Source organism: Panthera onca, chromosome X (genome assembly GCF_046562875.1).
Source record: "Panthera onca isolate mPanOnc1 chromosome X, mPanOnc1 haplotype 2, whole genome shotgun sequence".
Classification (NCBI taxonomy): Eukaryota; Metazoa; Chordata; class Mammalia; order Carnivora; family Felidae; genus Panthera; species Panthera onca.
In genome coordinates, this window is record NC_138357.1 from 68,206,676 (window position 1) to 68,226,067 (window position 19,392).

Sequence of the window (19,392 nt, forward strand, 5' to 3'; positions counted from 1 at the left end):
ATGAGGGGGGGGAAGGGGAGGCATGACATTTTAAAGCAAAAATAAATATGCCACCAAAGGTATGGTGGTGAATTCATGGGTTCACAAAGCTCACTGTCTTTTGTCCATTAGCTTTAGTAATTGGGTGTAGTAATGAAATTGAGCACAAAAAGTTTCCTTCTTTGACATTATACAATTCAGTTCTGTTTTTAGCTATCTTGAAGTTTGAAATATTCTAGATTGTTAACTTCAGTAATCCTTCTCCAAATTTTGCATGTCTGACCTACAGAACCAGTCTGAACTGTCCAACTAAAAAGAGAACATGCCTCACTGTACTAAGTGTAGCTGCTGAGATTGTAATAGGTTTTCAGCATCAAAGATTCAAGTTTTCTTGTGTGTGTCAGGAACCAGTCTGGAACTATTAGGTAGGCCAAGTGTCTCTGTGCTTGTAAATGAAAGGAGAAACAAGTGAAACATGAACTTGTTTTTCCAGTCTGTTCCTATTAAGGCACTTCTATTTCTGTTGAGTTTCTACACAACACATAATGAAGCAGCAGGAGTTATGTATTTCCATTGCTTAGTTCACTTATGTATCAGTGTGTTCTCAATGGATCCTGATTTCAAATTAGTTTTTCTTTTTTTCTTTTTTTTAGGGTTAATAATTGCATTGGATTTTCCAACTACAAATTCTTTCTTCAGTTTTTAGCTTATTCTGTTCTCTACTGCCTGTACATTGCTACAACAGTCTTCAACTATTTCATCAAATACTGGAGAGTAAGTTAAATAATCATGACAGGTCACCCCTAGAAAAAACACATACCTACTCCAATCTGTGACATTTTTTCAACTTTTCTTTTTACATTTTGAAATAGCTAATACTAAGGTAACCAGAAGGAAAGGCACCAAAAACAAGTTTCCCATGTTGAATATTCTGAGATTTAGGAGTTTGTTATTTAAGGATTCCACTTACACATTTCTGTCATACATGAGAAGCTTGTTAAGACCTTTAGGAACATAACTTCTTGACTCTTAGTGATGCATTACAATTTACTTATATAGTCAAATTATAAAAATCCACTTATTACCAATTATAGATTTTTAAAATGTTGAAACTAATTTTGAATCTCTAGTTTCCAAAGAAAAGGCTAACAAAGTACTCCCTCATCATTGAAAAATACTTTCTCACTTCCTGTTCAAAGGAGAGTTGCAAAATTCCTGCAGAACAGACAGATTCATTTACTCCTCTTCACATGTGACCAAAATGAAAAGGAGAGTCTTATTTGAACTTTGTATTATTTGAACTTTGTATGACAAACACTGGGTTGAGAATTGGGAAAACTGAGTTCTAATACTGGCTCTGTTACCTGTTTCACTGGCTCATTTCCAAGATCAAATGAAATGTATGTTGGAAGTACTTTACCTTTGAAAATATGATTCCAATAATTATAGTGAAATCTAAAAAACACTTCATATTTCTTCTACTTAAAGATTTCAACCATAACCTATCTATTTTCAAAAGAATTAAAGGCAGATTTTTAATTTACATATGTGTATGGGGTCTGGCAGCAATGTAGTGATTTTTTTTTATTTCATGCCAATGGACTCCAAAAGATATCCCTTCCCCACAACTCCAGTACAGCAGTGAAGATATCATAACCTCCCATGATGAGGGCTGTCCAAACTAAACCTAAATGGCAAAAGACAGATTTGGACAGAGCTACTAGTTATTACTTTAGGAATTGCACAAGCGCATATATAAACAGGAATATCTCACCTCAGGTGAATAGGTAAAGCAGCAGGAAAGAATGTGAATCTTGTGACCAAAATATAGTTCATAATAAACTGGAGAACAAAGGAGAAACACAAGGCAGTGAGAACTTAAATACCTGAGAATATTTAAATTATTAATTAAGGCTTTGATCCCTGCTAGTGTAGAAAATATGGTGTAGAAAATTATAGTGATATGTGCTTTCCATTCTCCCTTTAACTTGCTTAGTCAATACAGATATTTAATAACTATAAGAATCAGGAATTATATAATGGATATCAAAATCTTCAACTCGGAGATACAAAAGTATAAGCAAAAATGAAATTTTCTCATAAATTTTCCCCAAATACAAAATGTTTCACTATCTTGGCGGTTCTGGCTCCTTTCCACAGCACAGGATCTCTTCTCTATTGCTCAGGTTTTCATGACCTGTTTGGCATCCCATTTACACACTGAGCTACTACTCTGAATGTAAAGAAAATCTGTATACAATTCAGCAGGGAAAGTGTCAGTCTTGGTCTTCACTACAGACCTTACTTGGTCCTTAACACAATAGGCTACTATTTAAGAATTCATAACAGAGTAAACAATGTTGCATTTTATATATTTTGCCTTAACCCTCCAAGTCAATCAATAATCAAATACCACAATGCCCTCCAGGTGCTGTGTGCTTTTTTACTCTTGAAAGATAATATTTGGATATGAATTACCAGAAATATGTCAGTATTCACAATCACAAGATGAACATAGCCTTGTCCTTCTCCTAGTCCCTCATTTTTTTCTCTATAGTAGACTAGCTCATGCCTGACAGATGGGATGTAAGAAAACTTATCTTGGCTTCTCCTCATAATGAAAAGTGCATTGACAATAGAGAGAAACGCTTCTTTGCAGTCTCTCCAGCCATAAAGCACTTTGGTGTGGTTTAGAGATGGCTTTCTCAGTTTAAATTGAGTCTTACCTTAAAATGAAAAGTAAACACTGCCATATATTTTAAAAACTATGTACCAAGGAGACTAGCAGTTCTAAGAACAGCAACCCCCATTTGTATACTTTGCCATTTTCAAAACACTTTAATATCTATTATCTCATCTTATCCTCACCACAACCTTGTAAAGTACACCAAACAAGAATTGTTAGTCTCATTTAAAAATGATAAAACTGAAGCTTATTGTACTTAAGTGACTTGCTCAGGATCACCCAGCTTGTAAGTTTCAAAGTCAGGACTAGAAGCTGTCTCACGCTAAGCCCAATGATTTTAAACACTGTACCATATACTATTGCCCATTATGGTCCTGCTATGGAGAAGCTATAGCTCCTTTGAAATAAAGAATTCAGAAGACCATCAGAGCATATTTTTCCTATATATATTAACTTAAAGAGTAGCTACTTTGATATGAAATTGATATTTGCCTTATGAAAAAAGTAGTAATATACACTTTCCACAGCGGGCCATGAATCTCCTCACAGAGACTATGAATTATTTTAGAACCAAGATAGTAGTATTATTCTACCAATATTCCCCTGAACTGTTCTGGTGGTTACTGCTTTGAGTAATTTAGCTTGGTTATCTCCTGAGAAGGTAATTTTGAACATAGGACCATCAGCCTCTTCTAACGACAACAACAACAACAACAAAAAAAGGACTTTATCAAGGAATATCCTTTGGCAGAAAAAAGAGAATTCTGCAAAAGTAATTAGGAGAGGAAAAGACTTCCAGCTCAGCCAACCAGGGTGTGAACTGACTCTATCAATCCCTCTTGCATAGGCATTTCCTATTGCCCATTTAAACATGAAATATTAGAAGTAAAATAAATGTAAGATTTAAAAACTTTAACAAATATACTCAAAAAGCAGAGATTATGAAAGCAAAAATCCAGCTAGGTCAAAACCACTACAAAAAAACATATAAAATCTTTTCCATAAATTTAAAACAAAACAAACACAGGGGTACCTGGGTGGCTCAGTCTGTTAAACATCTGTCTCTTGGTTTCAGATCAGGTCATGATCTCATGTTTTGTGGGTTTGAGCCCCACTTCAGGCTTCATGCTGATAGTGCAGAGCCTGCTTGTTATTCTCTCTCCATCCCTCTCTCTCCCTCTCTGTCTCTCTCTCTGTCTTTCAAAAGAAAGAAGGAAAGAAAGAAAGAAAGAAAGAAAGAAAGAAAGAAAGAAAGAAAGAAAAAGAAAACTTAAAAACAAAAACAAACACAAACCAATCAAATTCAGTTTGCATGCTTGGGTCAAGATTTTGTGGAAGGAACATTTCAGAAAGGAGCTTCAGATAAAATTGCCTGAAGGTTTAAGTCCTTGAGGTATCCATTTCCTGGGGTGCTCTGCCCACATGCAAATTTCACTCAGACCACTGCTCAGCTTAAAAAACCTGACTGACTGACTTCCCCTTATCTTCATCCTTCACATATATGCACTCTGAAAGATCCTTAACATTTCCTTACATCAAAATGAATAAAAATCTTCTTTATGAGAAGAAAAAAAATCTGTGCTATGTCAATTTGCCAAGTGTTTTCAAGTCTTAATTTTTCCTTCCAAACTGAAGTAGAACCAGATCCTAATGTTACGGTCCACTTCAATCAAGTATCACCTTTAACTTTATTACTCAAGAGCATTTGGAAATACTTTATTGCAATTCATCATGCCAAAACAGTGATCACAGGAAAGGGGAAATAAAAAAGTTCTCTCAACGGCTCACTCCAAAATTGAAAATGTTTTCTAAGGTTCTCTTCAAAAGACAAAATTTATACACCGTGCATGCTATAAAACTTTAGAAAAATTATTCTGGCCTAGGACTGCATGTAAAAAAAGAAAATAAGATGTCACAGATAACTATAAAAGTCATTAGCTACCTACTTTTACAATTGCCTGTCAAATACTGCTTGATTTTAATGTCTAAAGAGCTATTTCACAGGATGTGATATACCAGCATATTCTATTTCAGCTATAAAAAAGAACAACACAAAATTTACAGTAGCTTTTAAATCAGGTTATAACTTATAGGTAGAACATTTTAAAATTCTACCTATATGTCTTAACTTGTTTTCAACACACATATGTTGTGACATTTTCAACACACATATATTCAAGGAAACATGACATATAAAGTATTTCAGAATAACCCATCTTGAGACAAGAGGATGACCCCAAGATCACCTCTGGCCAAATGATTCATAATTTGCAAACTAAATGTAGTACAAGCTTTAAGAGATTGCATGCCAATTATGACCTGAGTATATCCTTTTTTTACACTGGTCTAATTGCTGCATTATATACTCTATTTTACACTGAACTTAATCAAGGATCCATTTTAGGCTATAATTTATAGGCTGGAAGCATATCTATAATGTGGTATGGTCATCAACAGAAAGAACTCTTGTAAAAATTTTATAAAATCTGTTTTTTAATTGCAGCTAGACACTTTATACATATGATAAAAGTGCTAACGTATAGAAAAACTAGTTAAACCTGAAAAGTTTAATCCTTTGTTTCTATTTCCTTATTATTTCTTTTCTAGGGGGAATTGCCCAGTGTTCGCTCAAAGTTCCATGTTCTTTTTCTCCTCTTTGTGGCCTGCATGTTTTTTGTCAGCCTTGTGATTCTCTTTGGTTACCATTGTTGGCTTGTCAGCAGAAACAAAACCACCTTAGGTAAGACTGGATATTAAGACTAGGGAAAAAACACATTAATGTATATCATAGTAGCCTGTAGATTATTTGCAAGGAAAAGAAAAAGTTCCAGTGAGGCATTTTAGTTTTAGTGGCATTCCTTTGCCTCCAAACTGAGACAGATGTAAACATGTTTTACCAAACTGGAGAGCCATAGTGAATGAAGCTTGCAAACTAAAGAAAGCATTATTAAATGAAACCTCACAGAAAAACAAAATTGACCATTGCTCTTTATAATTGATACTGGGTTATAGCTCCCCAAATTTATGACTTGCAAAATTTCTAAAAGGTGTTCACCTGAGGAAGTGAAGAAAAAAAAAAAAAAAAGTACAGAAAGGAACACCAGAAGGGGGAGGTGAAGGTTAATAAAGATAGAAGAATCTAAATTATTGAGTGCATCCAAAGACAGAGTCTTGAGACGCACCTGGGTGGCTCAGTCGGTTGAATGTCCGACTTTGGCTCAGGTCATGATCTCGCAGTCTGTGAGTTCAAGCCCCGCATCTGGCTCTGTGCTGCCAGCTCGGAGCCTGGAGTCTGCTTCCAGTTCTGTGTCTCCCTCTCTCTCTGCCCCTCCCCCGCTCATGCCCTGTCTCTCTATCGCTGTTGAAAATAAATAAACATTTTTAAAAATTTTTAAAAAAGAGTCTTGAGAAAGAATTCAAACCAACAAATCATTGGATATCTACAATCATCAAGGAGCTGTGGAGGACTGGGAATGAGATAAATACACTGAACAAGTGAGTTTCTAGAAAATTAGTGCAAGAAATGAACATTTTTTCTGTTACTCTATTCTCTCATCTGTTATTTGGAGAATTGTGTTTCTGATGGATTCCAGTGCAACAATTTTGTTTCATCTATAGTGAAACAAATATTTACATTGTATACAAATTAATGCATGAGGAATAAGGAGAAAGTATCCAAATGTTGAATGTTTAGCTAAGATATATTTGAGGAAAGTTTAGTACAAAAACCACTTTACATTTGGAACCCATTTACCAATAATGCTAACAGCTAAGAAAGTATTTACACTCCTTTTCTAAACCAAATATCTAGCACTTACTTGCTAGGGTGGTATGTCAGTTCATTTGGCTTAGACATAACTGCAAAGTAGGAAAGTACTAAAGCTTCAGGATAACAAAAGAACAAATGCGAAATGGCTAGATGCAGCCAGTCCAACAGTGAAAGTGTTTGCTTAATGGAATAAATGTGTGTCTAAAAACTAATGTGTACTAACATGGTCCAATTCCTCAGTCTTTGAGGTGATTATAGTTCACCCACTGACATTTTTTCTTGGGTAAAACTCAGTTTCTTACATTGCAGGTTTCAGTGTAAACATCATTTCTGAAATGTTTCCAAATCAAATCAATGTCATTACCACCTCTTCATGCATCATTACTTTAGTCCCAGCTCTAAAGAGGGAGACCATTTGGCTGCTGTTGCCATTTAGATTCAAATAAAGTACTGTTAAATTTGTCCTTTCACTCCTTACATCCAGCAGCACAAAATATGTAGTACTGCCATGGCTGATTAATTATTTCTACCATTATGTTTCTTCTGCCTTTTTTTCAAAGAGTACCAATTATTTGTATTTGATAACAAAACTACTTTTATTACATGATTAAAGTGGTTTTTACTAAGTAATTTAGCAATAACTAAGCATGAGAGGCCTAGATTACCACAACAAAAAGATAGTGTAGAATCAAGTAACATTCATGGTGTACTATAAAATCATGTTCGTCCTGATATTTGTTCCTTTATTGCTTTCTTCCTCTTCAACTTCCTATCTTGCCCTAGAGGCCTTCTGTACTCCAGTGTTTACAAGTGGCCCAGAGAAAAATGGGTTCAACCTTGGCTTCATCAAAAATATCCAGCAGGTGTTTGGAGATAACAAGAAGTTCTGGTTAATACCTATTGGGTCCAGGTAAGTAATTATTACCACTAAAAGAAGCTGAGGCTGAACCATGCCTTGAAGTAGCAAATTCAATTTTAATTGTGGTATGCAATCAGTCATAAGTCCAATGAAAAACTCTATTCCCCAAGTTTTTTATTCCTAGATTAGTAAAGACAAATTAGGAAGTGAAGGTATGATAAATAGACATTCTCATGTTTTGAAGTAGTGTAAACTGATACTACTCCTTTATAAATGAATTTGGTGATATATATCAAAAATCACAAGAATCCCCATGTCCATTGTCAAGTAATTCCACTTCTAAAAATCTATCCTAAAAACAAACTAGGCACAAAAATGTTCATCACAGCATTATTTCCAGCCAATAATTAGTAAACATCTAAACTAAAAATGCAACAATATGCTGTATATATCCCCACTGACTGGAATTTTATGTAGTCAAAAGTACGACTATGTTAAGACTATGACACATTAAGAAAAATGCTCACTATTTTTTTAGTGAAAAATGTAGAATACAACTGATGTGTACTCTGAATAAAAATATGTACAGATATACACATAAGAAAAACATAGGGGACATATAACCTAAAAATACTATAAGTGGATAAATGGAAAGGGCAGTAGTCTTATATTTTTCTTGTGTCCATTTTCATATTTTGGGGTGAAATGTCTGTATTACTTTTATGAAGGTAATTAAAATGAAAAGCAGGAACAAAGATTGATGTAGAAATTGTAGGTAATTCTTAGAACTGAAGCAGGAATGAAAGGAAAGCAGTGAATGGAAGACAAGCTTGTGTCCCCTGAGTGACTTTGTGAACCACATTGAACTAACACCAAGTGAACTGTCTCTGTAGCAAAGCTTATTTATAGTGTCTTGAAGCTCTCTTTAGATCCATTCCTCAGAGAGGGATACATCTGTCTGTTCACTTATTTGAGGAAACTTTGTTGGAGTAGGGTGATAATTAAGGAAAATTTCCTTTTTCCCTTTACTCATTGCTCTGATTCTTCCTCTGTACTAGTCATTGTTTTACAGGCTCATTTATTTAAGATCTGTGGTATATCCTACTATACTGGCTATAAAGCACAAGACAAAACTATGTTGGTGGGTAAGGTTGATTAATAATTGTCACCAGCAATTATTTTCACTCCACTAACACACATACCCACACAATTACACACACCCTATCACTATATCAAAGGGAGGTCTAAAATGAGTCTTTCCTGGAATAAAAAAATCAAAAGCCAAAATCAAAGCCAATTCACTTATAATCAGTATACTTACATCCTCTGCAGAGAGCTATCAATAGAATCTATCAACTTTCAGTTAACCACAATTAAGAACAGGAGAAAAGGTGTAAGTAATATAAAATGAGTAATCCAAGAGTCACTCAGATATAAATTTGCAACACATTGAGATATATATACGTATATATGTATATATATATATATATATATATATATATATATATATACACATATATTTATTTATTTTGAATATATATATATATTCAAATGTTCAAACTGTAGCCCACTATATTCAGGGCCGACTTAGTTCCCCCCAATGCATCCCATCTGTTAGTGGCCAGAGATTAACCAAGGAGATGGCCCTAGGTTGCCATAGATATCTACAAGTGGATCCCACATGCAGTTAATTGCCCCCAGAATCTGCACTCCTAGAGATGCCACACTCTGGCTGTTTCCCACAGTTTCTAATAACCTTTATACCATACAAGCCAAATAACAGGGCATTCAGACATTAATATTTATCAGCAGTTCACAGCAACTGATCTCCACTATATCAGTGGTTCTGAATCTGCTAATTTTTGTTGAAAATTTAGAACCCAAGCAATAAGATAATGAGATATAAATTGGGATAATCATATGAAGCTTGCTATATGTTCATTTTGCCATAACTGGGCATTGTGGGAAACAAGTTAAACAGTTACTTACTGACCAAAACAGTTGACACGGATGCAGACAAACAAGATATAGAAATTGAGAGCAATACAGCAACTAAATGATGCTATTGTAAAACCCTATGCCACCATGGCTTTAGCCAATAAGATAAATGGTTTAAATCTTTCTAAGAACACCCTCCTATTTCTAGGAGGGATATAACCTTCATGAAAGTCTATGTCAGCTGCAAGAGCTCACTCTCTTCCTTCCCCCAATAGCCCTGGTGATGGACACTCCTTCCCTATGAGATCTATGAATGAGTCACAGAACCCACTGCTAGCAAATGAAGAGCCCTGGGAAGAAAATGAGGATGAAAACCGAGGTAAGTAGGCTCAGAAGGAAGTCTTTTCTCCACCCAGCAGACCAAACACTAATAAAACCATGTTAATGCAACCAATGTAGTGTAGTGAGAAAATAGTGTCCAAAAAGACTATATAAGCATGTCAACCGCATAAGTGACCTTTGGATAGAGAAGGACAAGTATGACCAGATTTATTTAAAACATGTAGATGGCTTAGGTTGGATTAGATGCAAGCCTGGAAGCTTTCTTACCAGGTTTGTGATACCATGATTTATAACCAATGAGATAAGTCAAGAAACATAATAAACAGCACTGTGTATATTTGTAAGCAATCCTGCCAGTTGGCCACTCATGGTGTTTTGCTTGAGTTAATTTAACCAGTGGGCGTCAGCTCACCTTTCTCTACCATAATTTGTTCATACTGGTTAAATTTTCTTTAAAATATCATTCCCATTCTCCTTTAGACTGGTTTACATACACAAAGAAATAAAAGATGTATATGTGGGCAAGCCTACACATGCATGTAGTCTACTTTTATAAAAGGCAGAGCAGCAAAGGAAAAATGAGGAAGTAGAACTTTGTCCTTCCACCTTTCTCCCACCATATTTTTTGGGTCATAATGAGATTTGTGTGTGTGTGAAAAGCTGGAAGTTAAATTCTCATGTCACATACCCCTACCATCACCTGTTCTTTGTCTCCTCGTGATGTTATGCTTACTACTGTGCCTGTACCATCTGTTTATGTTGCCAATACCAGGCATCAGAGAGTAATTTTTAGCAGCTAGTCCCAATAATTCAATAGCTGAGAAAAATTTTGAGTTAAAATTATAATACATGTCAGAAATTGGGGTAAATGAGGCTGATGAGGACATGGAAAGGCACTGAGATGAGGAGAAGAGGTGGGAAACATGCCTTTCTAAAGGTTTATAGTTAGAATATCTAGTCCCAGGGTCTCTACCTGGAAGTCTGGTTTTATTTATTTTTTTTCAATATATGAAGTTTAATGTCAAATTGGTTTCCATACAACACCCAGTACTCATCCCAAAAAGTGCCCTCCTCAATACCCATCACCCACCCTCCACTCCCTGCCACCCCCCATCAACCCTCAGTTTGTTCTCAGTTTTTAACAGTCTCTTATGCTTCGGCTCTCTTCCACTCTAACCTCCTTTTTTTTCCTTCCCCTCCCCCATGAGTTTCTGTTAAGTTTCTCAGGATCCACATAAGAGTGAAACCATATGGTATCTGTCTTTCTCTGTATGGCTTATTTCACTTAGCATAACACTCTCCAGTTCCATCAATGTTGCTACAAAGAGCCATATTTCATTCTTTCTCATTGCCACGTAGTACTCCATTGTGTGTATAAACCACAATTTCTTTATCCATTCATCAGTTGGTGGACATTTAGGTTCTTTCCATACTTTGGCTATTGTTGAGAGTGCTGCTATAAACACTGGGGTACAAGTGCCCCTATGCATCAGTACTCCTGTATCCCTTGGGTAAATTCCTAGCAACTATTGCTGGGCCATAGGGTAGGTCTATTTTTAATTTTTTGAGGAACCTCCACACTGTTTTCCACAGTGGCTGCAACAATTTGCATTCCCACCAACAGTGCAAGAGGGTTCCTGTTTCTCCACATCCTCTCCAGCATCTATAGTCTCCTGATTTGTTCATTTTGGCCACTCTGACTGGCATGAGGTGATATCTCAGTGTGGTTTTGGTTTGTATTTCTCTGATGAGGAGTGAAGTTGAGCATCTTTTCATGTGCCTGTTGGCCATCTGGATGTCTTTTTAGAGAAGTGTCTATTCATGTTTTCTGCCCATTTCTTCACTGGATTTGTTTTTCGGGTGTGGAGTTTGATGAGCTCTTTATAGATTTTGGATACTAGCCCTTTGTCCGATATGTCATTTGCAAATATCTTTTCCCATTCCGTTGGTTGACTTTTAGTTTTGTTGGTTGTTTCCTTTGCTGTGCAGAAGCTTTTTATCTTCATAAGGTCCCAGTAGTTCATTTTCGCTTTTAATTCCCTTGCCTTTGGGGATGTGTAGAGTAAGAGATTGCTACACCTGAGGTCAGAGAGGTTTTTTCCTGCTTTCTCCTCTAGGTTTTTGATGGTTTCCTGTCTCACATTCAGGTCCTTTATCCATTTTGAGTTTATTTTTGTGAATGGTGTGAGAAAGTGGTCTAGTTTTCAACCTTCTGCATGTTGCTGTCCAGTTCTCCCAGCACCATTTGTTAAAGAGACTGTCTTTTTTCCATTGGATGTTCTTTCCTGCTTTGTCAAAGATGAGTTGGCCATACATTTGTGGGTCTAGCTCTGGAGTTTCTATTCTATTCCATTGGTCTATGTGTCTGTTTTTGTGCCAATACCATGATGTCTTGGTGATTACAGCTTTGGAGTAGAGGCTAAAGTCTGGGATTGTGATGCCTCCTGCTTTGGTCTTCTTCTTCAAAATTACTTTGGCTATTCGGGGCCTTTTGTGGTTCCATATGAATTTTAGGATTGCTTGCTCTAGCTTCAAGAAGAATGCTGGTGCAATTTTGATTGGGATTGCATTGAATGTGTAGATAGCTTTGGGTAGTATTGACATTTTGACAATATTTATTCTTCCAATCCATGAGCACGGAATGTCTTTCCATTTCTTTATATCTTCGTCAATTTCCTTCATAAGCTTTCTATAGTTTTCAGCATGCAGATCTTTTACATCTTTGGTTAGGTTTATTCCTAGGTATTTTATGCTTCTTGGTGCAATTGTGAATGGGATCAGTTTCTTTATTTGTCTTTCTGTTGCTTCATTGTTAGTGTATAAGAATGCAACTGATTTCTGTACATTGATTTTGTATCCTGCAACTTTGCTAAATTCATGTATCAGTTCTAGCAGTCTAGTGGGGAAAGCAGTATAGGCGCAGTTGGTAGAAGAAAAATCGACTTCCTAAATTCTTCATTTCTTTTCTATTATGCATAGCATGATTTTTTGAAGTATATGCATATTTTTCAATTTAGTCCTCATGATGACTCTACCTTTGCCACCTTAACTTGATCTCCCCCAGGAGTAATAACATGAAGTTGATAATCCAGTTTTTCAGCTCGGGCTTCAATGTCTGCAAGCCTGATCAAATAATTGCTGAGAGGAACTGTTGGTGCCAAATAATTGTGTGTATTATAGTGGTTAAAAAGCAAAAGCAAACCCATTTAGCAGAATACTAAAAGCCAATTTCTTAAAAATGTGCACCACGAAACCATACCTACAAAATTCTGAGACACCCAACCATCAGCAAAGAGCAGCAAGGCAAATAGTGCATTGTACCCCCAGAATTGCATTTCACACTTTATCAGTCACCTTCTTAATAGAAATGTATAGGTGAGATGAGATGTATGTTTAAGCCCTTACTGCCTCTTTTTCTCTTAGAGCTATCTGACAAACATGAATTATTTTCTATATATCCTTCACTGAAGATTTAGGTCAATACAGATTCTTTCTGTTCAGACTTAAGGGCAAGAACACCCTAAGCCTGAGATTCCAGATAAGACAGAATGTTGTGCCCACTATGGAGCCATGATTCCAAAGACAGGCATTCTCAAAGCCACTTTTATTTTTTCTACTTTTCATGGAACAAAGCAATCTTGGCTCTGGAATCTGTCTGGTTAACATAGGAACATGAGAGTTTTCCAACCTGCTGTGGCAAGGGTTGCCCATCTTGGTGGGCATCTATACTCTGTGATCCATACCTCACATTTATGCAAGTACTCTGAATGGCACATTGATTTCATAAAGGAGAATACACTAATCAAAACTATAAGGGACAACCACTACTAACTTTGTAGTATGTATGTATGTATGTATGTATGTATGTATGTATGTATATATGTATGTATATATGTATGTATGTATTTTAAGTTTTTAATTAAATTCCAGTTAACATACGGGGTAATGTTAGTTTCATGTGTACAATATAGTGATTCAACAGGTCCATACAACACCCTGTGCTGTTAACAATATTTAACCCATCCCACCGCCACTTATTTAACCCATTCCCCCACCAACCTCCATTTTGGTAACCATCAGTTTCTTCTCTATACTTAAGCATTTCTTTCTTGGTTTGCCTCTCTCTCTCTCTCTCTCTCTCTCTCTCTCTCTCTCTCTCTTCCTTTGCTCATTTCTTTGGTTTCTTAAGTTCCTCATATGAGTGAAATCATATGGTATTTTTCTTTCTCTGACAAACTTATTTTGCTTACCATCATACTCTTTAGCTCAATCCATGTCATTGCAAATGGCAAGATTTCATTCTTTTTTATGCCTAATATTTGTAGATACATACATACATACATACATACATACATATAAGAATATGTGTATATATGGATAGAGAGATATCTATATAAAGAGATAGATATACACACCCCACAAAATCTTCCTCCATCCATCTATTGATGGATACTTGGGCTATTTCCATAATTTAGCTATTGTATATAATTATACAATAAACTTCGGAGTTCATGTATCCCTTTGAATTCCTGTTTTTATATTCACTGGGTAAATACCTAGGAGTGCAATTGCTGGATCACAGAGTCGTTCTATTTTTAAATTTTTGAGGATCCTCCATGCTGCTTTCCAGAGTGGTTGCACCAGTTTGCATTCCCACCAATAGTGCAAGAGGGTTCCCCTTTCTCCACATCTTCATCAACACTCCCTTTCTTGTATTGTTGATTTTAGCCATTCTGACAGGTGTGAGGTGGTATCTCATTGTAGTTTTGATTTGCATTTCTCTGATGATCAGTGATATTGACCATCTTTTCATGTACCTGTTGTCCATGTGGATGTCTTCCTTGGAAAAATATCTATTCATGTCTTCTGCCCACTTTTTAATTGGATTATTTGTTTTTTGGATGTTGAGTTTTATAAGTTATTTATATATTTTGGGTACTAACCCTTTATCAGGTATGTCATTTGCAAATATCTTCTCATTCCATAGGTTGCCTTTTAGTTTTGTTGACTGTTTCCTTCACTGTGCAGAAGTGTTTTTTTTTTTTATTTTTGATGAAGTCCTAATAGTTTATTTTTACTTTTGTTTCCCTTGCCTCAAGAGACATATCCAGAAAGAAGTTGCTACAGCCAATATCAAAGACATTACTACCTGTGTTCTCTTATAGAATTTTTATGGTTTCAGGTCTCAAATTTAGGTCCTTCATCCATTTTGAATTTATTTTTGTGTTTGGTGTAAGAAAGTGATCCAGTTTCATTCTTTTCCATGTTGCAGTCCAGTTTTCCCAACACCCTTTGTTGAAGACACTGTCTTTTCCCATTAAATATTCTTTCCTGCTTTCTCAAATATTAATTAACCATACAGTTGGGGGTTCATTTCTGGGATTTCTATTCTGTTCCATTGGTATATATGCCTATTTTTGTGACAGTACTATACTGTTTGGATCACTACAGCTTTGTGGGAGTGTTTTGTTTTGTTTTTGTTTTTGTTTTGTTTTGTTGTTGGGTCACCTTTGCAATATAACTTCAAGCCTGGAATTATTATGCCTCAAGGTTTGCTTTTTGTTTTTGAGGTTGCTTTGGCTATTTGGGATCTTTGCAGTTCCATAAAAATTTTAGGATTGTTTGCTGTGAAATTTGTTGGTGGAATTTTGATAGGAATTTTATTAAGTGTGTAGTTTGCTTTGGGTAGTATCAACATTTTGACAATATTTTTCTTCCGATCCATGAGCATGGAATGTTTTTCCATTTTTTTGTGTGTGTCATCTTCAATTTCTTTCATCAGTGTTTTATAGTCTTCAGAGTACACATCTTTCACCTCTTTGGTTACGTTTATTCCTAGGTATCATATAGTTTGGGGCCCAACTGTAAATGGGATTGATTCCTTGATTTCTCTTTCATTATTGGTGTATAGAAAAGCAACATATTTCTGTATGTTGATTTTGCATCCTGTGACTTTGCTAAATTCGCATATCAATCTGAGCAGTTTTTTTTTTTTTTGAGGAGTCTTTCGGGTTTTCTATATATAGTATCATGTCATCTGCAAATAGTGAAAATTTTACTTCTTCCTTCCCTATTTAGATGCATAGTATTCCTTTTTGTTGTCTGATTGCTGTGGTGATGACTTACAGTACTATATTAAAAACTAGTGGTGAGAGTGGACATCCCTGTCTTGTTCCTAACCATATAAATAAAGTTCTCAGTTTTTTCCCATTGAGTATGATGTTGGATGTGGGGTATTTGTATATGGCCTTAATCATATTGAGGTATGTTCCCCCTAAATCTATTTTGTGGAGGGTTTTTATCATGAATGGATGTTGTATTTTGTCAAATGCATTTTCTGCATCTATTCAATGATCATATGGTTCTTATCCTTTATTTTGTTAATGTGGTGTATCACGTTGATTGATTTGAGAATATTGAACCACCCTTGCATCCCAGGAACAAATCCCACTTGACCATGGTGAATAATTTTTTAAAATATTGTTGGATTTGGTTTGCTAGTATTTAATTGAGAATTTTTGCGTCTGTATTCATCAGGGATATTGGCATGTAGTTCTTTTTTTTTAGTGGTGTCTCAATCTGGTTTTGATATCAGGATAATGTGGGCTTTATAGAATGAATTTGGAAGTTTTCCTTCCTTTTCTATTTTTTAAAACAGTTTGAGAAGAATAGGTATTAACTCTTCTTTAAATGTTTGGTAAAATTTGCGTATGAAGCAGTCTGGTCTTCCACTTTGGTTTGTTTCCAGTTTTTTTTTTTTTTTTTTTTTGCGTTTTTTGTGGGTTTTTTTTTGTTTGTTTTTGTTTGTTTTTTGTTACTGATTCAAGTTCTTTGCTGTTTATTGGTCTGTTCAAGTTTTCTATTTCTTCCTATTTACATTTTGGTAGTTTGTATGTTTCTATAAATTTATGTATTTCTTCCAGGCGGTCCAAATTGTTGACCTAAATTTTTTCATAATGTCCTGTTGTAATTATTTGGATTTCTGTGATATTAGTTGTCTTCATCCTCTCTCATTTTTTATTTTATTTATTTGGGTCTTTTTTTCTTTTTGATAAGTCTGGCTAGGTGTTTATCAATTTTATTAACTTTTTCAAAGAACCAGCTCCTAGTATTATCGACCTATTCTGTTGTTTTCTTAGTTGCTATATGATTTATTGTTGCTCTAATCTTTATTATTTCCTTCCTCTTGCTGCCTTTAGCCTTCTTTTGTTGTTCTTTTTCTAGCTCCTTTAGGTGTAGGTTTTGTAGGTTAGGTTTTGATGTGAGATTTTTCTTGCTTCTTGAGGTAGGCATACTTCCCTCTTATACCTGCTTTTGCGGTCACAAAGGTTTTGGACCATGGTGTTTTATTTTCCTTTGTTTCCATGTATTTTTTAATTTCTTCTTTGATTTCCTGGTTTACCCATTAATTACTAAGTAGCATACTGTTTAACCTACATGTATTTGTGGTCTTTCCTGATTCTTTCTTATGGTTGACTTCTACTTTCATAGCATTGTGGTCAATAAAGTTACATGAAGTTGCATGGTATGACTTCAATATTTTTGTATTTGTTGAGGCCTGCTTTATGACCTAGTATGTGATCTAGTCTGGAGAATTTCCTATGTGTGCTTGAAAAGAATGTGTATGCTGTTGTTTCAGGATGGAACGTTCTGAATATATCTGTTAAGTCCATCAGGTCCAGTGTGTCATTCAAAGCCATTGTTTCTGGTTTATTTTCTGTACAGATGTTCTGTCCATTAATGTAAGTGGGGTGTTAAAGTCCTCTACTCGTATTGTATTATTATGAATTAGTTCCTTTTTTTTTTTTATTAACCGTTTTATATATTTGGGTGTTTTCATGTTGGGTGCATAAATACTTACAATTTTTGGATCATCTTGTTGGATTGTCTTGTTTATGATTATATAGTGCCCTTCTTCATTTCTTGTTACAGTCTTTGTTTTAATGTCTAGTTTGTCTCATATAAGTATTTCTTCTCCAGCTTTCTTTTTTTTAATGTTTAGTTTTGAGAGAGAGAGATAGAGCACAAGCAGGGGAGGGGCATAGAGAGGGAGACACAGAAAGTGAAGCAGACTCCAGGCTCTGAGCTGTCAGCCCAGAGCCCGATGTGGGGCTTGAACTCACAAGTCATGAGATCATGACCAGAGCCAAAGTTGGACACTCAACCAACTGAGCCACCCAGGCATCCCTCCAGCTTTCTTTTGACAGCAATTTGTGTGATAAATTTTTCTCCATCCTCTCACTTTCCATCTGCAGGTGTCTTTAGGTCTAAAATGAGTCTCTTGTAGGCAGCATATAGATAGTTCTTGTATTTTATCCATTCTGACAACCTATGTCCTTTGATTGGAGTGTTTAGTCCATTTACATTCATAGCAATTTTCGATATATATGTAATTAGTGCAGTTTATTACTTGTTTTATCATTGTGTCTAGAGAGTATCTCTGATCCTTTCTTGTCTTTGTCACTTTTGGTCTTTCGTTTCCACTCATAGAACCCCTTTAATATTTCTTGCAGGTCTGGTTTAGTGGTCATGAACTCCTTTAGTGTTTGTTTTTCTGGGACACTCTTTTTTTCTCCTTCTATTCTGAATGATAGCCTTGCTGAATAGAGTATTCTTGGCAGCAGATTTCTCCCATTCAGCATTCCGAATGTATTATGACAGTCCCTTTTGACTTGCAAAGTTTCTGTTGAGAAATCTCCAGTTAGCTTTATGGGTTTTCTCTGGTAAGTTAAGGACTTTGCTGCTTTTAAGATTTTTTTTATCACTGTATTTTGCAAAATTTATTATGATATGTCATGGTGTTGACTTGTTATTGTTGATTTGGATGGGTGTTCTCTGTGCCTCCTATATCTCAATGTCTGTTTCCTTCTCCAAATTGGGGAAATTTTCAGCTATTATTTCCTCAAATAAATTTTCTGCCTTCTTTTCTCTCCTTCTTCTTGGACTCCTATAATATCAGTGTTTTTACATTTGATGGAGTCACTGAGTTCTCTAAGTCTATTCTTGTGGTGCATAAGTCTTTTTCCTTTTGTGCAGCTTCATTATTTTCCATTATTTTGTCTTCTAGGTCACTGAGTAACTCTCTGCTTCTTGTAGGCCGCTCTCCATTGCATTAAGCCTGTTTCCGATCTTATTTATTGCATTCTTCATTTCTGATTGTTTTTAATTCTTTTATCTCTGTGGTAATGGATTCCCTAATGTCTTCATCCTTTTCTCAAGCCCAGTGAGTATTCTTATGATCATTGCTTTAAATTCTCCAGCAGGCATGTTACCTATATCTGTGTCACTTAGATCTCTGGCTGTGGCCTTATCTTCTTCTTTCATTTATGATATATTCCCCTGTCCTTCTATTTTGTCTCAGTCTCTGCCTATATCTGTGTGTATAAAAGCCAGTTATTTCTCCTTGTCCTGAATATAATGGCCTTATGATGAGGGGGTCATGTAGTGCCCAGACCCTGATGCTCAGGAAGTGTCTCTGGTGTGTGCTTCATGCACTCTACTGTTGTGTTTTGGCTGCTCTATCCTTCAGGCCAGTCGTCTGTAGAGGCTCTCCTTGCCTGCAGTGGGCAATATTTGGTCCCTGTCCTAAATGAGGTGAGTTTTAACTAGGTGTGCTCTGGTCTGCTTGTGAAATGAGATCTGACACCACCTCCACCAAAACTGATGCCCTGCAGAACTCTGGTCTGGAGATATATTCTGGGTTGGGGTTTGTGGTGGTCTTCTGGGTGAGGGGCCAGCTGTGCTGGGATTGAGGCAAATGTGACTGAGAAGTGCAGTCCCACCATTGTGCAGGGGTATGAGGCTTGGTGTAAGCAAGTT

At 35.9% G+C, this 19,392-nt stretch overlaps 1 protein-coding gene across 1 annotated transcript in view; it reads left to right on the top strand.

The window, feature by feature from the left end:
- Positions 1-19,392, top strand: part of ZDHHC15 (zDHHC palmitoyltransferase 15) — a 191,191-nt gene that overhangs the window by 156,616 nt on the left and 15,183 nt on the right. Inside the window, exons 7-10 of the mRNA XM_081793314.1 lie at positions 633-753; positions 5,273-5,405; positions 7,218-7,344; positions 9,507-9,610. Of these exons, the coding sequence (XP_081649440.1) occupies positions 633-753; positions 5,273-5,405; positions 7,218-7,344; positions 9,507-9,610 (485 nt within the window). The remainder of the gene's footprint in view (positions 1-632; positions 754-5,272; positions 5,406-7,217; positions 7,345-9,506; positions 9,611-19,392) is intronic.